Source organism: Petromyzon marinus, chromosome 21 (genome assembly GCF_048934315.1).
Source record: "Petromyzon marinus isolate PM22_M1 ecotype Great Lakes invasive population chromosome 21, UKy_Petmar_22M1.pri1.0, whole genome shotgun sequence".
NCBI lineage: Eukaryota > Metazoa > Chordata > Hyperoartia > Petromyzontiformes > Petromyzontidae > Petromyzon > Petromyzon marinus.
The window spans coordinates 2,648,822-2,668,152 of record NC_133687.1 but is presented as its reverse complement, the minus strand read 5'-3'; the positions used below and the strand labels follow the sequence as shown (position 1 = coordinate 2,668,152).

The following is a 19,331-nucleotide window of genomic DNA, read 5'->3' as shown; positions in this document are numbered from 1 at the left end:
CACGTGGAGCGTGGCCATCACCACCACCACCACTAGCAGCGCCACCAGCAGTGCCACCACCGCCACCACCAGCGCCACCACCAGCGTCACCACCGCCACCACCACCACCACCAGCGCCACCACCGCCACCACCACAAGCGCCACCAGCGCCACCACCAGCGCCACCACTGGCACCACCACCAGCGCCACCACCACCACCAGCAGCGCCACTAGCAGTGCCACCACCACCAGTGCCACCACCACCACCACCGCCGCCGCCACCACCAGCGCCACCAGCAATTCCACTCGGCTGCGGCGCAAGGCGAGGAAGGCATCGTCATGTGAGACCCACTCTGTGGGGTTGTTTTTGTTTCTCCCTTTGCTCTCTGTTTTGCAGAACACAGAGGAGTTCGTGGACGTGAGCGGGAGAGCGGCGTCACTGACCGGCGACGAATCTTACCTGCAGACCCGCCAGAACATTGACACTTTGCCAACGAGTCGACCCACAGGAGAATCATTCATAGAATGAATGAGTACTTTGACTCGCTGTTACGCTGACACTCGCTAGGCAGCTAGAACAACGATTGGACTCGACCATACGCCGAGAGGTAAGCAGACTCACGACAAAAATGTACTACTAAGTCGACCTAAGTACTCATTATATGCACTAAAAAGTAGACTCGCTAAAGTGCATTTACGAGTCGACTCACTATTACGTCAGCACACTATAACGTAGACTCATAACTTGACTCATCGAGCCGATGAACTAAGATGGCAATTTACCCATTGGTCGACGAATAATTGGACTCAAAACCTCTCACTCATCAGTGGAACAATTTGTCGACTCGCTGCTATGCGGACTCACAAGTCGACCAACTAATATTCCGATTCACTACCGAGTCAACCAAAGAACCCGACCAACAGCTACACCCAACGAGGCACACACTCGACGCAACATGCAGAACACCTCCTCCACCCCCCACGTCCAAACAGAGTGCGTGATCTTCGCCGACTTCAACTGCACGGGACCAACCCAGGTTCGCGAGGTCCGCCTCGTCCTTCTTGTCGTCTTCGCAATCTTCATCACGGCCACCATCCTCGGCAACCTGCTCATCATCACCGCCATCGCCTCCTTCACGAAGCTGCAGACGCACGCCAACTTCCTGGCCCTCTCCCTGGCCGTGTCCGACCTGCTCGTGGGCGTCTTCATCATGCCCCTGAGCATGATGAAGACCGTCTACGACTGCTGGTTCTACGCGTCCGTGCTGTGCAACGCGCACTACTTCCTGGACTACACCCTCACCACGGCCACCATCCTGCACATCACCTGCATTGCCTACGACCGCTACGTGGCCATCTGCGACCCGCTGCGCTACCCGACGCGCGTCACCGTCCGCACCATCGCGGCGCTGCTGGTGCTCTGCTGGCTCGGCGCGGCGATCTTCTCCTCTCCCATCCTCCTGAGCTTCAGCCCGACGCTGTCGCGCGGCAACATTGAGCGCGTCTCGTGCCCCGACGACTGCGTGTTCTCCGTGAGCTTCGGCATCCTCGTCACCATCGGCATGGGCCCCTATTTCGCCTCCGTCCACGTGGTCTTGCTGATGTACGCCGTCATCTACCGCGTGGCGCGCAGGCAGTCGCGCAAGGTGGCGGCCGAGGCTGCCTCCTCGTCGGCGGTCGACTCGAGCGCCGTGAAGAACATGAAGCGAGAGCACAGCGCTGCCAAGACCCTGGGTGCCATCATCGGCACGTTCATGCTGTCGTGGCTGCCCTACTACGTGGTGGCGATGATATCCTTCACCGTGGATGGCCTCTTCATTCCCTACCGAGTGGCTATGTGGATCGGCTACTGCAGTTCGGCCATCAACCCGCTGCTCTACGCCTCGTTCAACCGCTCGTTCCGCACGGCCTTCCGCGACATCTTTCGCCTCCGCGTCTTCTCCGCAGTGGTCAGGAGGGACGCAGGGCTCTCGGAGAGGAGCCACGGCCAGGCGACGACGCGCTGAACGTGGCTTTTTTTTGAAAGGCGGTGACGTCACTGAGGGGCGACGACGTCACCTGGGGGGCGAGAGGGGAGGGGCTCGAGATTCGTGTATGTGTGTTCTCTGTACGTTGAACTTCTTTCGCACCCTACTTAGCCAAACCGTGCTAATCGGAGGGGCCCGGAGAAGGACCACACACTAAATACACGTCGCCGTGGCGGGGCGACGCGGCCGCGCGTGAACGTCGGTCGAACGTCTGCCGTATGATGCACGCCGAGCTGCCGGCTTGGTGTGTAGCCAATAGCTCTGTGTGTGTGTTTGTGGCCTTGCAATAAACATGTGTAATAGGCGACGTTTCGTACAATGGCCCTTCTTCGTAGCGCATAAAAATGATTGTTAACCTAATAGTTTATTGCGCTATCCATTGCTGCTGCCGCCTTTCCCCACCACGAGTGAATGCAAATGTCCAAACGCGCACACATGTTCGCACGATGTTACAATGACACAATGTTAAACAGACGCCGAAAATAAAATATAGTTAAATGCTTTCATCCGCTGCCTCGAACATATGCATCTCAAACACAATCCCGGCACTGATGAAGTAAATCTGGCGTGTAGCAGTTGTCGTTGTTGTTTGTCTTCTATCTCAATCCCCCACCTGCACAGCTTCTTAGCACAGGTGGAGTGAGAACCATTATTTTTAATTGGCTCGATCTCAGGGGAAGGAGAGGGGTGGGGAGGGAGGGGGCGGGGGTGAGGAGGGGGGGCTGGGGGGGCACAATGGAGAATTGGGGATGACGAGGAGGTCTATATGAACGCGGACGCGGGCTAGGGGTTAAGAGCTTAGAGAAGAGAGGGGAAAGGCGGTCGAGTGTGGGAGGAGGAGCACGAGGCGACGACATGAGCGGTAAAATCAAACAAAAACATCCGTCCCCCACATAGCCGTAACAGTTCTGTTGGGGCGAGTGCTGTTTGTGAGTATCGCCTATGATTGCCTGCATGTCACACGAGGGCGTGGGTGCCCAACACCACGCCCGTCTTCCTTTGTCTCCGCAGTGGTGAAGTTTGCACACTGCACCAGGTACTCATTTCAGGCTGAGTCAACCTAGGGGGAGGCCCGGGAGCGGTTCAGATAATAATCGTCATTGGTGTTGCCCAAGGCTGGATTATGGACCGGGCAAGTGGGGCCAGTGCCCCGGGGCCTCGGACGGCCAGGGGCCTCCAAAGCCTCAGGCCGCGTGTGGTGCGTGGCCCACGACTTCTGAAGGAAGTTGATCGCCAGGGCCGTCAGTGTGCACAGCGCAAGCTGACCACTAGCCCCCTGGGTGCTTATAGCGTGAACTAACCACCAGGGCCCCCCAGACCCTTCAGCGCTTGCAATGTGAGGTCCCCCAAACCCCTTGGTGTTTAAAACGTAAGCTGACCACTAGGGCCTCTGGGCCCCTCAGCGCTTACAGTGTTGTGATGGCTCCCAGGCCCCTTGGCGTTTAAAGAGTGAGCTGACCACTAGGATCCCTAGGCCCCTTGGACTTAAAGCGTGATCTGACCACTCGGGTCCCTGGGCCCCTTGGCACCTACAGTGTGAGGTTCCCTGGGCCCCTCTGTGCTTAGACCATGAGCGGACCACCAGGGCCCCCGGGCCCCTGGGTGCTTACTGTGTGAGTTGACCACTGGGGCCCCCAGGCCCCTGGGTGCATACATATGTAGTGGATTAACACGCGCATACAGGGTAGATGGTAAAGACGCGCGAGTTATGGACAGCGGGGTCACGTCGGGCCGGCCAGGTGCGGCAGCGGGGAACTGTGGAAAAGAAACGGCCCAATTAAGTTGGTACGTGATATATGGCTGTGATTGGCCGGGGATGTTGTCAGGGGCGAAGTGGCGCCGGAGTGTCTGGCGATAGAGGGAGGCGAGCGACAGGTGTGGGGGACGCGGGGCGTCGTGGGCACGCGGCCTAATTAATTGGTTGTTGATGAGAACGGGAATATATTCGGGAGACGAGAGAGCGAGGAGAGTTGTGGTTGGGACTGGGATGGAGCAGGTCGCGGAGAAACGAGAAGACATAGGAGACAGAACAGGCCAGCAGTAGAGCAGAGTCAAGCAGAGACAAGCAGAGACAAGGAGCGACTGAGAGCGATAGGGACGTGCAGAGACGAGTAGAAAAGAGCAGAGACAAGGAGATACAAGGAGCGGGACAGAGACAGTTGCGGAACAGAGACAGAGTGAGACAGAGACGTAGCGAGAGCGAGATACAGAGACAGGGAGAGAGGAGACGAGCAGAGACAAGGAGAGACAAGGAGCGAGACAGAGATACAGAGTGGGACAGAGATACAGAGTGGGACAGAGACAGAGCGAGACAGAGACGTAGCGAGAGTGAGATACAGAGACGGTGACGACGCGGAGAGACAGTGAGAGATACAGTGAGGGAAAAAACGTATTTGATCCCCTGCTGATTTTGTACGTTTGCCCACTGACAGAGAAATGATCAGTCTATAATTTTAATGGTAGGTTTATTTGAACAGTGAGAGACAGAATAACAACAAAAAAATCCAGAATAACGCGTGTCAAAAGTGTTATAAATTGATTTGCATTTTAATGAGGGAAATAAGTATTTGACCCCTCTGCAAAACATGACTTAGTACTTGGTGGCAAAACCCTTGTTGGCAATCACAGAGGTCAGACGTTTCTTGTAGTTGGCCACCAGGTTTGCACACATCTCAGGAGAGATTTTGTCCCACTCCTCTTTGCAGATCTTCTCCAAGTCATTAAGGTTTTGAGGCTGACGTTTGGCAACTGGAACCTTCAGCTCCTTCCAAAGATTTTCTATGGGATTAAGGTCTGGAGACTGGCTAGGCCACTCCAGGACCTTAATGTGCTTCTTCTTGAGCCACTCCTTTGTTGCCTTGGCCGTGTGTTTTGGGTCATTGTCATGCTGGAATACTCATCCACGACCCATTTTCAATGCCCTGGCTGAGGGAAGGAGGTTCTCACCCAATATTTGACGGTATATGGCCCCGTCCATCGTCCCTTTGATGCGGTGAAGTTGTACTGTCCCCTTAGCATAAAAACACCCCCAAAGCATAATGTTTCCATCTCCCTGTTTGACGGTGGGGATGGTGTTATTGGGGTCATAGGCAGCATTCCTCCTCCTCCAAACACGGCGAGTTGATGCCAAAGAGCTCAATTTTGGTCTCATCTGACCGCAACACTTTCACCCAGTTGTCCTCTGAATCATTCAGATGTTCATTGGCAAACTTCAGACGGGCATGTATATGTGCTTTCTTGAGCAGGGGAACCTTGCGGGCGCTGCAGGATTTCAGTCCTTCACGGCGTAGTGTGTAACCAATTGTTTTCTTGGTGACTATGGTCCCAGCTGCCTTGAGATCATTGACAAGATCCTCCCGTGTAGTTCTGGGCTGATTCCTCACCGTTCTCATGATCATTGCAACTCCACGAGGTGAGATCTTGCATGGAGCCCCAGGCCGAGGGAGATTGACAGTTCTTTTGTGTTTCTTCCATTTGCGAATAATCGCACCAACTGTTGTCACCTTCTCACCAAGCTGCTTGGCAATGGGTTTTTAGCACATTCCAGCCTTGTTTAGGTCTACAATATTGTCCCTGACATCCATGGAGAGCTCTTTGGTTTTGGCCATGGTGGAGAGTTTGGAATCTGATTGATTGATTGCTTCTGTGGACACGTGTCTTTTATACAGGTAACAAGCTGAGATTAGGAGCACTCCCTTTAAGAGTGTGCTCCTAATATCAGCTCGTTACCTGTATAAAAGACACCTGGAAGCCAGAAATCTTTCTGATTGTGAGGGGGTCATATACTTATTTCCCTCATTAAAATGCAAATCTATTTATAACATTTTTGACATGCGTTTTTCTGGATTTTTTGTTATTCTGTCTCTCACTGTTCAAATAAACCTACCATTAAAATAATAGACTGATCATTTCTTTGTCAGTGGGCAAACGTACAAAATCAGTAGGGGATCAAATACTTTTTTCCCTCACTGTATCGGAGGAAGTGGGGCGAGCGAGCTGCGGCAAGCAAAATAATGCTGAAGTCACAGGCGTAACGTGGAGAGTTGTAATAAAAGTGGTGTCGGAGAAAATAATAAAGTTGTCTGCGTGAAGTCAACCACTACACATCGAGCGTAATGCCTGGGCCCCTTGGTACAAAGAGTGAATGCTTAAAACGAGAGCGTCTCAGAGAGTACTGTGCTTCTGTAAAACTGAGCCACTGGCTGGCACGCTACAATATGCTGTGACATCATACAATATTCACCAACAAGTCAGTTAATTCTGCATAACAGGACAGTTTGAAGGGCGTCATATTATGGCAAGCCGTTCGTTATTTGACTTACCGAAACTAGCTATCCCTTTATATCAGCTAGCTGCCATTTTCCATAGCTAGCTGCCCATATGATTCAGCTTGTTAACAGAAATTAGTTAGCTACAGTAGCTGCCATTATTCCCAGCTAGCTGCCCGTACAACCAAATTAGCTGCACTAAAAATCCAGGTAGCGAGACCGAGGGCTCTTCGTTTGTTGAGAGCCTAGTTAGCCGTTGACAAATCAAGGATTAAAAATACACTGCGGTTTTGTGAAACATTAAAAAAAAACATGCCAAAAGCTATATATTTTTCATACACTAACACATATATAAGAGACCAAATCCATACTTAAAGATTAAGGAAAACCCTATTATTTGTTTTCCATAGACCGTCTGTTTTTAGATCCACGGAAGTAGATATTGCTAACGTTGACATGCAATTTGTCGATAGCTCTTATGAGGTATTTTTTCCCCTCCCCATCGATGGGGTGTGGCTAATGTGCATAGTCTCCACCAAGTCATTTCACAGAAACCTTTGTTGGTTGTTCAGCCAATTAAAAAAAAAATATCTTTTCAATTTCAAGCAACATAATTATCTTTGTGTCAGGCAGGTATATAAGACATTCTTGGCAGGGAAAGCCATGGACAGATGCCTGTTTTCTTGCTTGGTGTACGCAAGCTTTAAGTCGATATTAAAAAGTTTGGCGGTAAAGGAAGAGGCACAGTGTCCTATTTGCCATCTTCAATATGTGAATAACTCATTGAGCTAATGGGTCAGAAAACTCGCCAAACAATAGCCGATGAGATTCAGAATGCCAAATATTTTCAAATATTGTTGACTCCACCCCAGGCCTGTCACATGTGAACCAATTTACGTTCATATTCCGGTTTGTTACCACAGGTGAAAGTTTAGCAGACTGTGTGACTTTGATGGTGGAGGGCCTTGGGTTGGACCTCTCAAACTGTAGAGGTCAGTCATATGACAATGCAAGCAACATGTCAGGGAAATACAATGGGCTACAGGCCCACCTGAAACAAAAAAACCCCTCTGATATAGTATGTGTGTGTGTGTGTGATAGAGTATGTGCCTTGCACAGCGTATTCACTTAACTTAGTTGGTGTTAACACCTTAGACGGCAATGGCCCAGAGGCTGACGAGATTTTTAACATGTTGCAGTCACTGTACACATTTTGCTCTTCATACATAGGGGGAAAGTCTTTTGAAGACAGATGTCAGACTGACATTAAAATAAAAAGTGGCCTTCCTTTTAGTCATGCCTACTCCCGACTCCGGCCTTGAATGCCCCGTTTATTGTCCATGGTAGTTTTCACGTGTGTATAATGTATTGCCACTTCGTCTAAAGTCGTTTTCTTTTTTCCCATTAAATGAATACTCTATGCACGTCGAAATTCATCTTAGTTATTGGGCTCCATACCTATAGGCATGTTTATACACCGTTTAAAAATAAATAAATTTATGCAAACCAACACACCTGATGACGACCGTTTGTGTTATGGTCGAAACGTCGTGATAATTTTTATTGTTTTATATATATTTTGTTATTTTATTGTTTCCCTTCAACGTGACTTTACCAAAAGAGCTAAGAATATGTTTATACCTTCCACGTCCTGGCATTGTCCTGTCTTCATATCCCTCTCTTCTCTTTCTCTCTCTCTCTCTTCTAGGCATAACTGTTGCTATGTAACTCCATAGTATAGGTGCCATGGTTTCTCTTCGGACCTGGGCTGGGGGCTATCTCCTCAAATTTAACTGAAGTTGCACTCGCGTGGGTTCCGAAGCCGACCCAAGCGAGAATGGGGCAATGCTGCGAAAGTGCTGGGGTAGCTGCGCTGGGGCGTGTTGGTGGCGTCTGCCGCAATGTAAATCTCCTCCTCATGCTTGGTTTACAAATCACAGGTCGCCGAGTCGGTTAATTGCATGTTAAATAGCTCTCAGCCTTATACAGGCCACCAACACAAAATAACTGCACGTGTGGGGGTCGTTTTGAACCACCGAGTCAAATAGTTGAGAACATGTGGTCATTCCAATAACAGGCAGCAGGGAAGCAGACACAGCTGCAGACCTGTTTCACCCTCATCGTGACTCACTAGGACAGTACAATCATCAATGTTCTCGCCTGCCTTATGCTACTGGGAGCCCTGCATATGGAGGGAGCTTGTTTCCTCTATATTATGGGTAAGCCCATTGACACTGGCCTCAAGGCACCAATTATTCATGCTGTCGTGATGGGTCTTATCATCATTTAGATATTCGAACAATGGGGAGGTTTCTTAAATCCCTGGACGTCTTCAACATTTTCGCGATATTGGCACTGATGAAGACGATGACAGCAACGACGATGAAAATACCCTCTACATCACAGTTGTGATACAAAGGGTTAGCTCAATGCACTGTAATTCTAGCGACTTTAGTTTCTTTCGAATATCGATGGCTAACAATCGCTGAACCAGTCCTTTGGCTCCCCTAGGTCGACTCAGTCTTAAATGTGTACCTGGTGCAGTGTCTACACATCAGCACTGTGGCGATTATTGCGGCCAGTTGCGATTTATGCGACACCACCCTCTCGTGCGTCGTCCCGGCCTTATAAGGTGCTTACTAACAGCACTTGCTACAACATTCTATTAAATGTTATACCGGAGGTCTTTGGCTTTTTATATGTGTGTGTGTGTGCGCGTGCATGTTTGTATTTATTTGAAGGTGTGCATGTATTTGTGCCTGATCGCAGTGGTCCAGCAAAAACAACCCCCTACCTCCTCGTGGTGCTGGACGGCAACGCTCTGGTGGGCAGTGCCGTGGGGGGAGGGCCAATTCAGTTTGGCCCTTCCATTCATAGCCTTTGTAACCACCCCAGCGCCAAATGGGGGCTCTGTATGGGTGCCAGGGGCTGGTAACCCCTCCACCTTCAATTAATGACCACTAAACCACGACCACAAAATTGAATAAATAAGCTTGTGCCAGAGGCTCCGGTGGGACAGGCGTCTCTGACGTCTCCTGGCTAAACCCCATTTGATGGAGCCAGGAGACTGAATCCTTACCCTCGGGGCTCCTCCAGAAACAACAAAAACACTATTTGTGGCCACGTGGAATGTTCGAACGCTCACTGCAGAGAAGAGGCTGCCACTCCTCTGTCGGGAGCTGGAGCGGTACCGACTAGATCTCTGTGGTATTCAGGAGGTCCGGTGGACTGACTCTAGCTCCTGCCATCATGAGGAGTGGACAGTCCTCTACTCGCGGCAGGAGACTGCCAAATAACAGGGAGTGGCTCTTCTTTTGAACAAAAGAATGAAGGGAGAGTGGGAGAGTGGCGGTGAGGTGTGGGAAGTTGTAAGCCCCAGGCTACTTTGGGCTCGCCTTCTGATCAACCAGAGGCGAAGAATGGTGGCCGTGGTTACTTATGCCCCCAACGAAGATGAACATCCGTGGAGGGATTTAGGCAAGGCCGATGAGTCAGATGCCTTCAATGACCTCCTGTCATAGGTGCGAGCTAAAGTGGCCCCTCGGGATAGAGTCATCTTGGAGGGTGACTTCAATGCCCGAGCTGGTCATGATGCTGGCACCTGGTCTGGAATGATTTGAAGGCATGGGCCAGATCAGCTCAATAACAATGGCAGGTAGCTGCTAGATTTTTGTACAGCCCATTACCAACACGCTGTTCCAGCAACGGCGCATCCACACAACATCATGGATGAATGCTGGGTCCAAGCAAGAACATCTGCTGAACTATATAGTGACGGAACAGCGAATGCGGGCCCATGTCCTTGACACCAGGACCGACCGTGGAGCTGATCTGCCCACTGACCATCGACTTGTCATCTGTAAGATGCACCTGCCATTCTTTCACTCCGGTGGTGGGTGTACACCCAGGACCCCATTCAAACCCATAGTGGCATGGTCTCAGCTAGCTGATGAAAGTTGCAAGCGAGAATTTCATCATCGCTTGCGGCTGGGGTTGGCATCGTCTACCACTCCTCCTGATGTCGAGGGGAAATGGGCGAGGTTTAGGACTGTGGCTCATGCAGCTGCAAAGGCTGATTTGGGTATACGGTCCAGACCTCCCCAGAGACCCTGGCTGACAGAGGAGGTGGTCAGGCTGGCTGAGAAGAAGCGACAGGCCCACTGTCATCGGCTACAGCAGATATGGGCAAAGTACGGCCCCTGGGCTGTATACGGCCCGTTGGGCTTTTTAATCTGGCCCGCCGAACTTGTCCAAATATTATTATTAAATAAAATTTTACCTTTCTCCTGCAATGACGCCATTTCCACATTAGATGGCGCACTTAAAACCGGGACTGTGGTAATTGATTTGGGCGCAGGCCTCAGATGTTTTCATGATGTTTGATCAGTCACTTTATGACATGTTTTTGTATTGTTCATGTTCGTGCAATTTGTTAAATTGCCTTGCAAATAAATGCTTTGCTACCTGTTAAAGGCCAAATTTTTTCATGTAATGATTTTTACATGTCATTTATATTAGTTCACACAAACACTCCATCCATCTGTTCCTGGCCCGGCCCCTCTGTCAAATTTTAGAACCCATTGTGGCCCGAGAGTCAAAAAAATTGCCCACCCCTGGGCTACAGCATCCCACGTTGGAGAATGAGGAGGCTTAGCGCAGCCTTCGCTCGGAGGTTCGGAAAGCCGTGAGGCGCTGCAAGGATGGGTGGTGGTCGCGGGTTGCTGAGGAGATGGAGTCTGCCTCAATGACCCGCGATCACAAATCGCTCTTTAATTCCATCAAAAAAGTAACCTGCAGTGCCATACCTATTACTATCATTAGGAGAAATAACGGTTATCCAATCTCTGACCCACAGGAACAGGTTTGCAGATTTGCTTAGCATTTCTGTGAGGTCCTGGGGGATGGGAAATCCCTCAGCCCGGAAAACGACGTGGCACAAAGTGGGGATGACCCTGCCGAGGCTGTGGTGCCTCAAATATTGGAATAAAAAGTCACCCCCTGTGAGTGGCTGGCTGCGGTGCCATCTGTTGAGGAAGTACTGAAGGTGATCCAGAGTCTGAGACCAGGAAAGGCACCGGGCAGAGATGATCTCCCAAGCAAAATGTTGGGGGAGGGTGGCGTTTGTGCTCAGACTGCCCTACATGATATCATAACGACAGTCTGGACCACTGGACTGGTTCTGCAGGATTGGAAGGTTGCCCTGGTGGTCCCCGGGGAAAACACAGACTGTAACAACTACAGGGTCATCTCACTCCTCAGTGTGCCAGGAAAGGTCCTGGCAAGGATTTTTCAACATTGCCTTGCTAGGCACGCTGAGGAGAGACTTGCGGAGTCCCAATGTGGTTTCAGGAAAGGACGGTACTGCACAGATGCTATATTTTCTCTCTGTCTCCTGCAGCAGAGGTGAATGGAATTCCAACAAGACCTACATCTCCTATTTATTGACGTGATCAAGGCCTATAATACCATCAGTAGGCCTGGGCTCTGGGTTGTTCATCGTGCTTTTGGAGTCCCTGACCCTCTGCTCACGATCATTAACGACCTTCATGATGGTGAGCGGGCCCGGATACAACTACGTGGCTGAGAGTCGGAGCCATTCCCTGTTCACCTTGGGGTGCGACAGGGATGTCCTCTGGCTACCACATTATTTAACGTAGTTTTCGACCACGTAGTTCGTGAAACCTTCGATGGCTGTACCAGAGGAATTTCCATCTGGTATGGATAGAATGGGAGGCTGATCGATGCCCGGGTGCAGCCAAGGGATGGCTCCCTATTGCTCAACGATGTTATGTATGCCAGTGATCTGGTAATTGCTGCTCACTCAGAATAGTTGGAGGTGCTGCTGCTGAACCTGAAGATTGCCACTATGGGGTGGGGCCTTACCATCAGCCCCACCAAACTAAGCACCTGCCTGGGTATTTTGTCCAATCGGACACTCCACCCCCACAACTCCCAATTGGTGATAGGGCAGTTGTGGAGAGAGTGGAGAATTTTACATACCTGGGCAGTGTGCTCATGACCGGCTCCGGTTTAATGGTCTCACTCCGAATCAGTCCAGCGGCATTATCTTTTCATCTGGTCTGTTGCTCCGCACAAAGTTTCAGGTCTTCTCGGCCACAGTCATTCCCTCCCTTCTCTATGCGTGCGAAACGTGGACCCCCCTAATGGAACATCTTTACTGGTTAGAACCATTTAACCTGGCCTGCCTACGATCCATCCTGGGTTTAACCAGGCTGGATTGTGTGAGGAGCTCACAAATCCTTGAAAGATCTGGACAAAGTCCCATCGGTGAGATCCTCCAGCAGACAAGGCTGCGTTGGCTGGGTCATGTAGCCCGCATGCGCAGTCACCGCATGCTTAAACAGCTTTTGTTCGGCCGAATCGAAGGGCGCGGCACGGGCTAGATAAGAGATGGTGTGATGTGGTACAAGAGGATGTGGAGCTCAGTGGAGGAGGCTCGTGAATGACGCTACTGGGCAGGTGGAGGCAGGTGCCCTCCAACAACAACGGAGGGGGGAGGAGCGATGCTCACAACAACGAGCAGAGCGCCAGGTGGCTAAAGCACAGCAAGTTGGCACAGTAGGGGGGACAGGTGGTGCATCAGCCAGTCGACCTGTGGCATCTGGGTCTGCCCCGTGACCTCCAGACAGCGGGCGTTCGACACTTGACGTGGCCTCAACGTGCACATAGTCTGGCACAAGAGTCACGGTGACGTCACCGCCGCTTAGTGGCGAATGGCGGTTGTTAAGCGCAGTGGTTAGCGAGCTGCGCTGCAAAACCCGAGTTCTATTCCCTTTCACGGCCAACACCAGTGACGATAAATATAAACCGGTTCTGGGCCTCCCTTAGGTTGACTGAGCCCAAAACAGTACCTGGCACAATGCGGAAATATCGCCATTGGGGATATTTACACATTTTTGCTGGCTACCAACCCCTTCATGTACCGTGCTGGTCTTCATTTCATGATCGATTACAGCACTTTCTTGGTATGCAGAATGTCGTGGGTATGATACCGACCCTTACGTCTATATATTTGGAGTTTGCATGTTCTCCCCGTAGTAGCATGGATTTTTCTCCGGGTCTTCCGGTTTTTTCCCTCCATATTTCGAATTAACATCACTCGTTTAGATTATTTGACTGCGACATATTTCAACATGATAAGCCACTGCATTGAGCTATTACGTCGCTTCTGGAAAATGGTTATATCTCTCCGGTCTGCAATGACTTTCCTCCTAACCGCGTGATTTTCCCGTCATCTCAAATCAATTAAAACTATTTCAACTAAAAACTATTTAAAATGATTTGTTAAGCTATTTATTTTATCTTTGCAGGTAAGGCCCACTGAGCAATATATATCTGAGCGGGCCGACACTTTCAGTTTTCCATTCACGCACGTGGGCTGCAGGGTGGAATGATGGGAGTTAGGGGACTGGTGGAGCACCCTAGAGAGATACCCACAGGTGGCATGGGATGGGGGGGGGGGGGTATAAGGGGTTGGCAGAAATAAAGCGGTGGGGGAGATGGGGTGCATTAAATAATAAAGTTCCCTTAGTACAGGGGTCGGCAACCTTCGGCTCCGGAGCCACATACGGCCCTTATTTGTTGCCGCATGTGGCTCTTGAAATATTGAAAAAAAAAATTGACTGAATTAAAAAAAAATTGGCACTTATTGCGAATTTGGTTGCCAACATCTGGTTTAGCAAGACGCCTCCTGGTGTAAACTCACGTTCATCGCCATGCCCTTTACTTTGTCCTGCAGGAAAGGAGTCTCAGGAGACGTTGTTGAAGAGAGTCCTCGTGACATGGGATGTGTGGCCACAGACAATGATATCTTAGTGTCATGCGTGATGATACTGGAGATCCTAGAGCGAACCGCCACGAATTCGTCGAGGGGGGTTACACGGAGCCCTGCACCATCCCATAACCCCACGCCTACAACATCTGGCAAAGCCACGGAGGTCACCTGTCAAAGTGCAGTACAATCCAGGCGCCCAACCTGCTCAGCTTGTGTAATCCGACGGAGATGGGGCGCATTTTTCAAATAATTTTCAGTCTTGAGACTCACCGACGCACCGAGTTTCAAGACGCTTTGGAGGGTACTGCGAAGTTTTCGCAGTGAGGGGGAGAGGGGGAGGGGGTGATGTTGCTGCTGCTATGTGTCATCCCAGTCGCGTGATTTGTCCGTGATTTTTTTTTATGTCCGGGATGTTTGTCATGACCGATCTCATTGTACCGCGTGTCGAGTTATTTGATAAAATTGCTGGCGCATGACGAATAAAAATAACTCCACTTCATGAAATCCCTCACGTTCACAGCATAGGCGCAGCGGAGTGAGATCCTGAGATCCATTAATTTTAATTGGTTGACCCTACGGGCGAAGCTGGCAATAGGACGTGGCGGTGGGGGGGGTAAGATGATCTATATAAGAACGGCACAAGGTGGAGACGTGGGCGAGAAAGAGAGGCGGGCGAAGATGCGTGGGAGAGCAGGGGCTACCGAGGTGACAGGTAAAATCCCACACGCAGACACACAGACAAATAGACAACAGTTTAACACGTATGCTTTCGCGACCAATATCATCCATAATATAGTTTTTTTGGGGTTAGATCGCGTAAATATGAATGTAAATATAAATGTGTCATTAAAACCGCCACCATCAGAAATGTGCACATTGCAAATGTTGTTGGTTTGCTCTCCAACACACCGGTGTGCTGTACTAGTAACGAATTGGCATGTTCTGTTTAAGTGACAAACCATACTTATTGGATACGTCGGTTTGTGGCGGGATTAACGACGCATTTATATTTACGCGATCTAACCCAAACAGACAACATTATTGTTGACAGACAACATTATTGACAGACAACAGCCCACCTGCCGCCGCTCTCACTCCGCTCATCTTGGCGAGAGCGACCGAGATAGGTAACGACGGTGTGAGCCAATCTGCGTGGATCATAGAGTTCATCGTGGTGCTGTGGCTGTGTTTTACCCCCCGTCTGGACAATGAGGTCCGTGTTTGGGGTGGACACTCTTGTTCTGTCGGCGTTCCGGCCAAGGAACCAGAAGCATGACATTATAACCCTCTTTGTTTTGAGACAATGGCCCGAAGGTAGAATAAACTCCAGAGCTACTACCACTTGAGATCCCTTCAGGTCACTTGGGCCACACAGCACCACACTCTGCGTCTTGAGCGCAACGTCCATTGCCTTACGCTCAAAGCGATATTTGCATTCTCAAGGCAGTAATTTAGCTAAATTAAGTGGCTGGTTTTTTTGTGTGACCAGGCTAATAACATTCACTCACCGCGCTTGTAAAACTGGTTAAATCACAACTCAGTGAGTCTATGGGTTTCTATACGAGTCTATAAATGGCTATGTGAGTCTGGGGGTCTCTGTGTGAGTCTATAGGTTTCTGTATGAGTCTACAGATATCTATGTGAGTCTATGGGTCTGTGTGAGTCACTTGTGACCGGGCTGAGACCATTGACTCACCACGCTTGAGAACCCGGTTTAATAACAGGCGACTGCCTGAAACCTGGATTTGAACCCATGTTCTGTGAGCCACGCGGACACCTCCTCACCGTCACGTTTCCAGTCCATCCAACGAAGTGCACGTTGTCGTCTGAGGGTTGTCTCCAAGAACTTGGGAACTCGTGACATAAAATCCATCTATTCGTCAATTAAGATTTATTCATACGCCCATGATATGACACCACGTTGGCGAGATGTTAACTACCTCGCCTGTTAAACAGGAGTCCGTGGGTTTGATCCCGACCCTGTCGCTTGTAAATTCGGAGGTATGCATGTTCTCCCCGTGGTCACGTGGATTTTTTCTCCGGGTCCTCCGGTTTTTTTCCCTCCACATTTAGAAATATGCGTTTACACTATTTCGATGCTATACATTCCCACATGCAAACGTTTGAAGGGAATGGGTTGAGGATCAGTCGGATAAACACTGAGGCAAATTTCAGTAGCAAAAATACAAAAGGAGGATTGCAAATTGCAAGTGACCAGTTAGTGAAGACGAACGAGTTTGAGTTCCTGGGTTCAACGATGTGTTCTGATCGATCACTAGAAGCAGATATGAGAAGATGAACAAGGACTGGATGGCTGAAGTGGCGAGAGATGACTGGTGTGGTGTGCGATAAGAGGGTCCCAGTTTGGTTGAAGGGAAAAGTTCACAAGACGGTGGGTGAGGCTGGTGCTGTTGTATGGGGCCGAGTTCTGGGGCATACGAAAAAGGGAGACCATCGACTCACCACACTTGAGAACCCGGTTTAATCACAGGCGACTGCCTTGAACCTGGATTTGACCCCATGTTCTGTGAGTCACTCGGACACCTCCACGCCGTCACGTTTGCAGTCCATCCAACGAGGTGCACGTTTTCGTCTGAGGGTTGTCTCCATCGGTTCGTCAATTAAGATTTATTCATACGACCATGATATGACGCCGCGGTGGCGAGATGTTAACTACCTTGCAAGAGGTCGTAACTCGGGTGCCCGTGTTCGTGGTGCAGCGTGATATTCGCTGCTCTACCATATATAACAAATACAAAGATCCCCTGTATAGCCTGAACAAGCTGTTGGGGTAAGTGCTGTTAGCGAGCACCTATGAAGGCCGACACGGTGCTTTTGTCTCCTTAGTGGTGATGTTGAAACATTGCACTAGGTACCCATTTGAGGCTGAGTAGACCTATGGAGGCCCAGGACCGGTTCAAATAATCGTCACTGGTATTGGCCGTGAACGGGAATCGAATTCGTGTAGCTGAGTTCGTAGTGCAGAGCACTAGCCGCTAAACTACCACTCCCAACACTACCATATATAAATATACGCAAACACTCACAAAGAGAAAAACCGTTCATATAGCTAACATGAAGTGAACGGGTAAGTTCTGTTATTGAGAGCTAACAAACTGAACACAAAAACAGCTCTAAAGAAATTAATTTTAAACCTAGATGTTTAAACGTTTATAGCTCAGGTGGCTTCTTAATATTGGAAGGCAGAGCATTCCAGATGGCCGCAGGAGCGCATCTGAAAGCGTGCAATGCCGTCACCGTCTTTGTTCAATGGCCAGCCAAAAGCCACTGCTGTGAAGATGACCGGAGTTCGCTTGATGATTTATGCTCCTTGACGAGATCAGTGAGGTTTTGTGCCATGTGTAGAAGATATATGAATACTAATATCTTATTCTCAACCCCCAAACCCCTTCCACAGATCCGATTGCAGGAAATTGAAGAACACATCGGCACCCTCGAGAGAAAAAACAAACATCACGATATATTGATATACAGTACATCAGTGGGAGAGAATATAGGTCGAGTGAAGATGCAATGTCATTCCACGTAACCAGTACATCACATAGGTAAACGTCTTTTGGTATGGTTGTCCATTCTCTGTGGGAACATTGTAGCGGAGGCACACCACGTGGGTAGACAGAGGATACTGGACATTTGGAGATACGCGTCTTCAGCATGTACTGTGAATAACCTGTGCGCCACCCATGGAGAACACCACGAGCACCAGCGCATCCAAATGCGTGGTCTCCTACTACGGACTCAACTGCACGAAGATGGACTTCTCCAAGAGTGAGACTGCACTGATAGTGGGCATCATGAGCTTCTTCATCGCCACCACCATTCTCAGCAACCTCCTCATCATCAGCGCCGTCGCCTTCTTCCGGCAGCTGCAGACGCGGACCAACACGCTCGCCCTGTCGCTGGCCGTGTCCGACCTCCTCGTCGGGGTGGTCATCATGCCCCTCGCCATGATCAAGTCGGTCTACAAGTGCTGGTTCTATGTGCAATGGTTCTGCAACGTGCAGTTCTTCTGCGACTACTGGTTCACGACCGCGTCAGTGCTGCACCTGAGCTGCATCGCCTACGACCGCTACGTGGCCATCTGCGACCCCCTACGCTACGCACAGCGGGTGACGCGACGCACCCTGACGTTCATGCTCCTCTTCTGCTGGATCGCCTCGGCAATTATATCGACCCCGATTCTTCTGAGCATGAGTCCCACGCTGGCGAAGGGACGGATCGAGATGGTAGGCTGCCCGAATGACTGCCGCTTTCTCATCAGTGTGGGCATCCTGTTCACCATCGGAATGGTGCCATACTTCACGTCTGTGCTGCTCATCATGCTCATGTACGGCCGCATTTATCATGTGGCTCGTAGTCAGGCACGCAAGATCGGGACGCAGAGCCACGGGCTTCCCGGGGTTTCCAGTGAGGCCACGAGTCGTTGGGCCAACATGAAACGCGAGCACAACGCAACCAAGACACTGGGCTCTATCATTGCAGCGTTCATAATTTCCTGGCTGCCATTCTATATCTTGGCCATAGTGTTCACCATGTACGAGGATATCTTTCTGCCCTACAAAATATCATTTTGGATCGGCTACATGAACTCCACGATCAACCCCATCCTGTATGCCGTGTTCAACAAGCAGTTCCGCCATGCGTTCAAGACAATGCTGAGCTTCAAGGTGTTTTCATCGACAGCCAGGGACAAGGAGATGAATTGAGGACATGTAGATGCATTGATCAAAGACTTAAGCGGCATTAGGGGTGAATTTTCTCACACAAAACTTGATTGTAAAATGTGTTTAAAAAGCGATGTGGAAGGACAGGTGGCAAATGTTCTACCATCTGCACTGTATATCAAGGTCTATATTTAATGAGAAGTGATTCAAGCACCAACTCAGAGTCGAGGACACATTGTGATCACGTTTCAGTCACAATGCTGAACGTCAGAGTAAAAACGCCTTAGCAAAAACATGTCCCATCCTTTATGAATAAGACCATCATTCCAGGCTGGCTCACATTATAAGTACTTTGGTTGTGCATCTTAGCATATCTCTCCATACCTGGACTTTTTGACGTGAGTATAGATTTCAAATGGCCGTCCTTGTCGGTACCCCTACTCCCGACTCTGGCCTTGAATGCCCCGTTTATTGTTAATGGAAGTTTTCACGCGCATTTCATGTATTGTTACTCGATCCAAAGTCGTTTTCTTTTTTACCATTAAATGAATACTCTATGCAAGTTGAAATTCTTCTT

General features: G+C 49.9%; 2 protein-coding genes across 2 annotated transcripts; both read left to right on the top strand.

Annotated features, from left to right (window-relative positions):
• The first annotated feature begins 757 nt into the window (after nucleotides 1–757).
• Nucleotides 758–2,567, top strand: LOC116944657 (trace amine-associated receptor 365-like). Its single transcript, XM_076068407.1, has one exon. It carries the CDS (start codon nucleotides 936–938, stop codon nucleotides 1,983–1,985), a length of 1,050 nt encoding a protein of 349 aa, XP_075924522.1. The 5' UTR covers nucleotides 758–935; the 3' UTR covers nucleotides 1,986–2,567.
• A 15,206-nt stretch (nucleotides 2,568–17,773) lies between these two features.
• On the top strand, nucleotides 17,774–19,124 carry LOC116944528 (trace amine-associated receptor 365-like). The gene has a single exon (XM_032958182.2). It carries the CDS (start codon nucleotides 17,774–17,776, stop codon nucleotides 18,794–18,796), a length of 1,023 nt encoding a protein of 340 aa, XP_032814073.1. The 3' UTR covers nucleotides 18,797–19,124.
• Nucleotides 19,125–19,331: the final 207 nt, after the last annotated feature.

Bases quoted from the DNA above. Each gene is read 5' to 3' on its own strand.
- LOC116944657 (XM_076068407.1), top strand. From the start codon at position 936: ATGCAGAACACCTCCTCCACCCCCCACGTCCAAACAGAGTGCGTGATC.
- LOC116944528 (XM_032958182.2), top strand. From the start codon at position 17,774: ATGGAGAACACCACGAGCACCAGCGCATCCAAATGCGTGGTCTCCTAC.